Source organism: Polyodon spathula, chromosome 28, assembly GCF_017654505.1.
Source record: "Polyodon spathula isolate WHYD16114869_AA chromosome 28, ASM1765450v1, whole genome shotgun sequence".
Lineage (NCBI taxonomy): Eukaryota > Metazoa > Chordata > Actinopteri > Acipenseriformes > Polyodontidae > Polyodon > Polyodon spathula.
Genome location: NC_054561.1, coordinates 3,991,757 through 4,000,509, shown reverse-complemented (window position 1 = coordinate 4,000,509; position 8,753 = coordinate 3,991,757). Strand labels below are relative to the sequence as shown.

At 33.3% G+C, this 8,753-nt stretch overlaps 1 protein-coding gene across 1 annotated transcript; it reads right to left on the bottom strand.

Moving 5' to 3' along the window:
* Positions 1-921: 921 nt before the first annotated feature.
* Positions 922-6,162, bottom strand: LOC121301809 (protachykinin-1). Its single transcript, XM_041231418.1, has 5 exons — positions 5,914-6,162; positions 4,681-4,777; positions 3,825-3,857; positions 3,327-3,380; positions 922-2,536 (listed from the first exon to the last, which is right to left on the bottom strand). Exons 1-5 carry the CDS (start codon positions 6,025-6,027, stop codon positions 2,484-2,486), a joined length of 351 nt encoding a protein of 116 aa, XP_041087352.1. The 5' UTR covers positions 6,028-6,162; the 3' UTR covers positions 922-2,483.
* Positions 6,163-8,753: the final 2,591 nt, after the last annotated feature.

The following is an 8,753-nucleotide window of genomic DNA, read 5'->3' as shown; positions in this document are numbered from 1 at the left end:
AGTCTCTTATATGAGATCATATCAATAAGCATTTTATGCCAAACAAACATTAGGTGGGTCTTCTTGACTCAGATTATATAAAATGCATTTTCTAGCAGCATTCAGCAGAATGCGAATTTACAAATCCTTGATAATACCCTATTCTTCATTCAACCATCTTTTTGTGAAAAGCAACTTTGAAAGTTTTTGTGCCTTGGTTTCTAAGCTGCATCCATAGCACTCTTTCATTGTCTGCTTAGAGCGATTTGAAATAAATGCTGCTTTTCCCCCCCATCAGTGCCTTGCATGTATCAATCAGTCCTTTTCACTGGGATACATACTTTTCTGAGCTGCTGTGAAGGACTACTTAATTCTGCTTCTAAGCGTTTCACTCTGTTCCCATCTGTGACAGTTTCAATTACAAGTATTCCTGGATAACATACGGTATCCAAAACACTTATCCTTGTGCCTGTAGATAAAAAGCATTAAGTATGCAATCTAAGGGCAGTGAGATACTAGGAATTAAAGAAAAGGAAGAGACGTGGCATTCATAAATATCTAATTGTATGGCATACACGTAATCATGGGGTATAATGAAATTGTTTTGGTTATTATATTGTCATTTTTTTCACTTTCTACAAGTTTGAGATTGGGGTGATGATACAGTGATGAGACTCAATTAGTTATTTTCCAATACCAGGTAAGACGAATCAGATTTACTACTGTCAATGAGCGTTGCTTTAATTATTTCCCATCAGCTCAGAACTTGAAATGTACTCCGGTATACTTACTGGTTTGGTAACTCCTGTAACATTGTCTGTCTCTTGTTTATTTTAAACTCGGACTGAGATGATCTTAGAAACAGCAATGAAAAGACTTAATGTAAGTTGTACAAGACACTTTATTACATATTACATTCATTTTATTACAACCATATATATATTTGTTTAATTCAAAGCAACATCTACTTTCAAGTATATCTTATAAAGTAATTGTAAAGACGCTACTATTTGTGTAGTTACAAAGAAATAAAAGTTTGGTTGGTATCCATTCTCCTCAACAAGGGTAGCACAAACACAGGAAATACATTAAGACACAAGTGTGTGTGTATTTTATATATATTTATATATATATATATATATATATATATATATATATATATATATATATATATATATATATATATATATATATATATATATATATAGGGAGATCAAAAAGGTTATCCTTCAGAAACACCCTTGACCTTTACTTAAATATGTGGTGTAATATCATCATATGCTCATTTAATGGCATTGAAGTACATGCGGTAGTCAAAGCTATTCTAGCTCATCTTAGTCACTGTATTTCTTTTGCATTGAAGGGAAAATTGAGTCCATTGTTTACAAACCAATGGACAACAAAGTCCTTTTTTTTTTTTTTTTTTTTTAAACAACTCCCTGCCCTGGCTAGTGCTAAATGCCGCCATTCCCAATTTGAAATTTAAAGGATTCTAAAAACATTTATTCAGAATACTAAGGTTTTGCTTGCATTCAAACTGGATTCAAAATAAAAGCCGATATGTATTTTTTTTTACATTCTAAAGGCATAGCAGGGAAGCAAAAAGGGCAAGTTAGCTTAATAAATTTATTTAAAATGCAAAATCACTTGAAAGCAAACAACATAGATACATATAATGTGTCTCAATGTTGGTTCTACATTTAGAAATGACCAATAAAATACTGCAAAAATAATATATTATGAATGCAGGTGTAAGATTCTGATTTGGTGCATTTTAAATCATGTGGTACTGTTTTGAAGAAGAGCAAAGGGGTTGCCCAATAGCTTGTCAGAATTTCAGTACAGACCTGGTTACAGTCGCCCTGCCCTGGAGTCAAAAACCCATTTTGAATAAATAATTAATTGATTGTGTCATTTGTGAGACCTTTTAAGAGGTTTTATTAGCCTAAGTTAATTTTTTTCCTGATTTAACCTTTATAAAAATAATAAAAAAAAAAACACATAAAATAAAGACTCCTTAAAAATGTCGATGTACTGATTAAAACTGAATGGTGGTATTAGATTAGTTAGATGTTCTAGTTTAGATAGACATGTGGCTGGATTACTTGAATTCATCATAGGTATTACTATGTTCCAACTCCTATTCTCAATAAATGTCCTGTTTCACCTATATCAGGGAAGAAAATTAGCAAGGTTTAACCAAAGATCAATCATTCAAAGCTAAATGCATCATCTATAGCTTACTGCTGGGTCACCCTATATTTCCTAAAGCAGTTGTCTGATTTTGGGTGGCTGATGAAGCCAGTGATTAAATGCTCAGTTACAGTGTGCATTTCTTTCTGAGTTTATGTTTCAGTAAAGGTTTGTTTGATGTTTCAGACAGGTTTTTCAAGCCTACTGGTGTTAATTTATGCTTTGTAAAGATTGGCCTACTAGCTATGAAGAACAAAGAGGGAGGAAGAGGAGGCAGACAAGGAGAGGTTTGTTTAAATGATATTTAGAATCTATTTGCGTCTTCTCGCATAATATTGAGGTCTGTCCCATTGGTCTGATAATTCTAAAGAAAAAAGCAAAATAAACCAATAAGTTACACAAAATATGTATTTATAACAACTGAAGTCTTTGTATCACTTAAAATTGATGCTGTGATATCAGTTATAATCCATGCACTATTTTTGTAGCCTAGAATACATTTAAGGTGAGACAACACAAATTCTTGGTCCTAGTCTAGACCTTAAGCTTGTACAATGACATTTGAACAATGTCACCACTCTTACACTAGGGGCACTGTTTCTTTACTGACATCAAGCATTACTCCTACTGTAAAGAAATATTATTATTTAAACAAATAAAAACCTTAGTAACCACAGAGGTTCAGAAATCATTTGCATGTTAACCAAGTTATGTTAGTAACATGCATTCTCCGACAAAGGATGCAAACACAAAATTGATGTAAAAACCAAGTCACACGTGGCAGTGCTATGTAAAATTCAACTATCAGGATGTGCAGCAAGACAGTACATGTGGAATAGCATCTCATGACAAAGATGCATATATTAGCTGTAGCCTATTGTGTGCAATAGTAACTCCACCCAAAACTGTACTGTGGAGAATGGTGTAATGTTATATGGTTAATCATTATTGCTCAATAAATTCTTTTCTTTTTCTACAGCAACATGACTATGTAACTACATTTTATAATGCTTAGTTTTCACATCATTCAAGTTACAATATATTGCTACCCCCTGCAAAGATAATTTTATATCAAGATTAACTTTTTTTTTTTTTTTTTAAATGGGGTAATCACCCTTTAGACTGCACATAAATCAATTATTACATGTTCATACCTCCACTGGACGATCTCCTGCCCATCAGACCTACAAACATCTCTCCTTTATGTCCTGTTGGAAAATGAACAGATCATGTCAGTTTTATATATAGAAAGTTCAGAACCCCTTTGAAAATATCAAAACAACTTGAGCTGACAGTGGTAGGAAACATTCCTTAAAAAGTTTACAGTGGGCACAGAAAAAAACAGTATACAAACCACCGGGTGTCAGTATATGCTATGTTAAAATCAAAAGTGACTTACAACATTATTTTAAAGGGAAAGTCATTTTAGCCATATCTTCTTATCCCTTATCTGTATTAAATGGAAGTGGACAGCTATAATGTGCTGACAAAACAATACCATTACATTTCCAAGTATCTTATGCTGGTGTTGAAGGCTGCTGCATTATAGAAACAGTGAAGAAAAAATAAAACATTTATAGGAAATATACCTGAATGATCTACACATTTTTCTTCATTCATTTATTCTTAAAAATTAAGAATACAATACTTACTTTTGTAACCCATTGGCACAGTCTGTGGAGCACCTAGAAAGGTTAGAAAAGTGAAAATCAGCATCAAAGCTTTTACTTGGTTGTCTCCTAATGTTGTCTTCAAATATTTTTCAACCTTGCAGACCTCAGATATTGAACAAACCGAACGAGGTAGAGTTATCAATTACATACTCCAGTTCTCAAACGGTGAAATAAACTTGACAAATTGATAATGTGAAGCATTTTGTTCATTGTGTGCTTGTGTACCTTTTCAGTCTGGATGCCTGTTAACCTTAAACTATGTTAATGTAACATATACAGTAGCTCTGTGTTTAATATACTGCAATTTACACAGATGCTGTTCAGACCGTACAAGTGGTGTTCAAGTGCATCAGATAGCAGTCGTTCTGTATTTTTATTATATTATTATTTATTTGAAAACTGCTCAGGAACTCGCCAAAGCGATAAAGGAAAAAAAGGATACATTAAAAAACCATCAAACGATAGATATTGATTGTAATTCTGTAATAGGAAAACGAAGAGGTTGAAAGACACAAGTAATAATTATCTCTGCAAACTTAATTAGTACAATCTGAAGAAATATAATTTGAAAATAAAAAATGTAAATGAAGAGTTCTAAGACGTGTAATAGTATTTTGATAACCTTATTTTAATGAATGAATGAAAAAAATAAACAAATAAATAAAACAATGCTGGTATATCCAACACAGTTGGGTGTACTATACAGATTACAGTACAGATCTAGTGCTAGGTCAATTAGCTGACACTATAGATATCTATTATTATTGAATAATAATAATAATAATAATAATAATAATAATAATAATAATAATAATAATAATAATCCCTGTAGTACCTGAGCGTCTCCCCATAAGTCCGTAGAACTGGTGATATTTTGACCTCTTAATAAGTTCTGCAACTTGTTGTGCAAGGTTATTTTCCGGTTGTTCTTCCTGAAGCAATACAGACAATAAAACATTGAAATACACGTATTAGGTGTATTTCTGTCAGTTTATCACCGGTGTGATTTATTACATTTCCAAAACATCGAGCAAACATTTGACCTAGGCTAGATTGAACACAACTGTTAAAACCTAGTGTATGTTTGTAAAAAGAATTGTATGGCGTCAATATAACTATGTGTTGTCTGTAAGATGTCACACAAACTTCAAATACAAACACTTTTTTTGTAATCTCAACTTCAACAGTTTCAATTGGCCATGGTTTCATTTTACTGAAACCCCTTTCTAAGATATTAGCCAGAATGCTGGCTAATCTGTTACTCAAAATGGTTTATTTATAAGTTTTGATGCCACCTTTGAATGTAAACACCAACCTCCTACTTTCACTTGAAGAAGAGACCTTTGAGGTCTTGAAAGCTTGCGATTAATTATTATTTAGTTAGTCAAGTAAAAGCTATCACGACTTCTCTGTGCCTGACTAAAAGATAACAAGTAATGGTACAATATTTCAACTCAACCTAAAACGCGTTGTTTTTCTTTTCTACTCTACCGAAGCTTTGTCAGCTTTTAGCCGTGGTAAACCACAGCTAGATTTTAGTGCATTTTACTGCGCTGGAGTGAATACATTTATTACGTGATTATGTCTAACAATAAGTGTTTGTAACAATCCACGTGGGATCCCTGGAGCTGAAGAAATCCAGCTGTGGTTGATTTTAGATTTTGCGGTACAGCACTTCAGTTTGTAAACAGACAAATCGCTAAGCGCTATCCAGGGTGCTGAAATGTTGGCACGCATTGAGAATCTGAAGCATATATTTCTAGTTGCTATAGGCTGAACCGTGGTTTAACAATAAGCAAGTACTACATGAAACCATTTTTGCTATTTCTTCATTATAATGTGTTTAGTAGTGAGTAGAACACGTTTTTGAACCAGTAAAAAAAAAAAAAAAAACTATTCTACACTACACCACCAAAATACCCAAACAGAACTGTTTCCATCTGACAAGAAATACTGTGCTGGGGATACCTTAGATGTATAACCCTTACTCAAATCCATAACTCAGCTGTAGGTTACTCAGACAGACAAGGAGAAATCAAACAAAAGAATAATTAGAAAAATAGTTTACCTGCCAGTTATCTGCCAGCCAATTCTCTTGCTCGTGACTCGGCGACGTTTCTTCAGCGCAGTAGACTTGCGCAAAAAGCACCACCACTAACATCAAAAGTTTCAAACTTTCCATTTCTACCCAGAGAAGAAAAATATACTAAGAATCCTAGCGCTTTAGAAAAGAACTCTATATAAAATGTCTATAAAAAAAAGTTAAACAGATTTAATCGCCCTGCACCTTTTCTCTGGCGCGAACTTTCCAGATACTTGTGAGAGAAACGTTATCTGATCATTTACACGCATCGCCTTCTATTTATACCCAAAGATGTGTAGATCATTTTAAAAAGATACTCCTTCTTCTAATACTCCACCTCCATCGCCCCCTCCTCTACACACACACACACACACACACACACACACACACACACACACACACACACACACACAAAACACTGTATCAATGAATCACCGTCCCTTTTCGCTTCCATTTCTTTAATGTATTAGTCAAAATAAGTGACTGATTGAGAATTAAGACGCCATCTGATCATTTTCCCAAAGATGTCTTTATTGCAGGTGATGGTGGTCTATTTCAATGCATCCCGGACTTTACTCAAAAGATTAGATGTCTTTCCCTTTTGTTGTTTAATAAATTATTCGAAATTGAAGCATAATTTATCTTACTGATGACTGTTGCTAACAGCCTCGGATTTAACTTCAGCTCTAAGGAGAATTACTTTTCCATTTGCAACAACCTCCCATGTTCGTTTTAGTGACAGTTCTGTCTCTTTTTTTGTACTTATGTGGATTGGTTTAAAACATAATCCAAATTGCAATTACTTTACATCCGACTGAAAGCTATTTGTAAAACATTCATGATGGATGTGTTGCAGAAAAACTGTTTACTATGCTGAATGTATGGGAAAATGTGAAAATGGCATCTGTTATACAACCACTATAACATTCGCATCTGTCACAGTATATGTTATCATTTGTCTTCTATATTTCGGGATTTCTTGGCTGATATACTAACTATTAGGCATACTGGTATATGCATGATATTTCTGATAGGAACACATACAGTAACTGCTGTCAATTAATTTATTCAAATAAATAAAAATGCAGGGATTGTACCAACAATGTTGCTCAGACTAATGGGAAAGGTGACCTCAATCATTGTCCTTGGAGTCTTCATTCACTTGAGGGATAGATGCGAAGTGAGGATTGGAAATCAAAACCATTCAAGCATATTTATGTCAAAAATTGAAGTCGATGCGTAAAAATAAACAAAACAATATGTAGATATTGAAAGCAAGCCTTGAAGTTTCACAATATTAATAATTAAAAAGGATTAAAATCAATGTAATGTTTAATTAATGGTCGTGCAAAATCATCTATAAATAAATTATACATTCTTGTATGGATTATGAAGTTTAACAGTATATATTAAACTTAATTAAAAAGCATATTTATTTATAAAACCAACCTTTATAAATTTACCACTGCAATTATGATTATACTGTGCGTTTATTACAGTTTACTATGAGTTATTATACCTCTCTGGGCTTTACAATGATTACCAATGTGTCACCTTGCATTCACTATCCTTTATTGCACTTTGCTATACTTGTATTACTGGAAACATTTTAAAGGAGATAATAACTATATCTTGTTTTCAGGATCATGCCTAAAAACATACATGCATAACATGACCATTAATGGTTCCTAAAATAGTTCTACTTGCAAACAGGGAACATGCAAATTATCCGGGACCAGGCTTGTGTCCAGAACGGAGAGGACAAGAAGAGACAAATCGATATCTACAGCATTTAGGTTTGCATGCTTACATTTCTGTCCTTTAAATTAATAAGAGAAAGAATAACAACATGATGGATTGTGAGACGAAACGAAAAAGCATTATATCTTTATTTTGAAAAAGAGAGCAATTTAGACAAAAACAGAGATAAAAGTTTGACCTGCACTTTTTTTTTAGATTTATTTATCCGACATCTGTCATGTAGCCTGTCTTTATCAAGTCAAACCCGCGTTCGTTCTAGTATCTGGTTGCCGATTTGTATTGCTTTAATAACTTAGTTGCTGTCAAGCACAGTTATTGAAATATAGGTGCCGTATTTATCACACAGTGACATTTTAATTCTGTACATTTATTTTCATCCCATAAAGTTCATGTGGATCAATAAAATACTTTATTACCTAAACGATCGCCTGTGGACAGTGGCTTTTGAATCAAGACAGGCAGAATCACAAAGCGATTCAGTAAGCAGGTTAACTTTTAAAACTAGTAGTTAAAACAACTATCATGCAAAGGTGTATTTACATTATAATTAACCTAATTCTGGTTCAAATATGAATAAAGCAGCCTCTAATGGTTCTATTTAAAAAAGGTTGTCTTCCACAAAAGGAACTGCTTACTTTTTTTAAACACTAGTACACGTATTGCCGTGTAGCGACTGTCATGTTCAACAGTATAATAACAAATGAGTTTGATGACTTTTGTCTAACGTAGTATTCTGTTCACTCCAATACACAAAGTATCTTATTGTTATAGTTTATTACTCCTATAGAGGGAGTAAACTGGACTGTTAACCTCCTTATCTGTGCTACACGTTATAATGCATGTTTTCTCAAGGCAACTTGATGTACCCTCATAAAAATCACATACGCAGGTTTAGCAACGTATAAGCTTGCGAATGAAGGGGCTAGGACAACATTAAATGCATGTTTAACATAACAGAATGCTTTTGTAAAGGTTTAATTGCAACTTTCAGAAAGTCAATGCTCCAGTGCTCATTTTTAATTCCTTCGTGGTTTTCCTTACTTTTTAAACATCACTGAATGTGC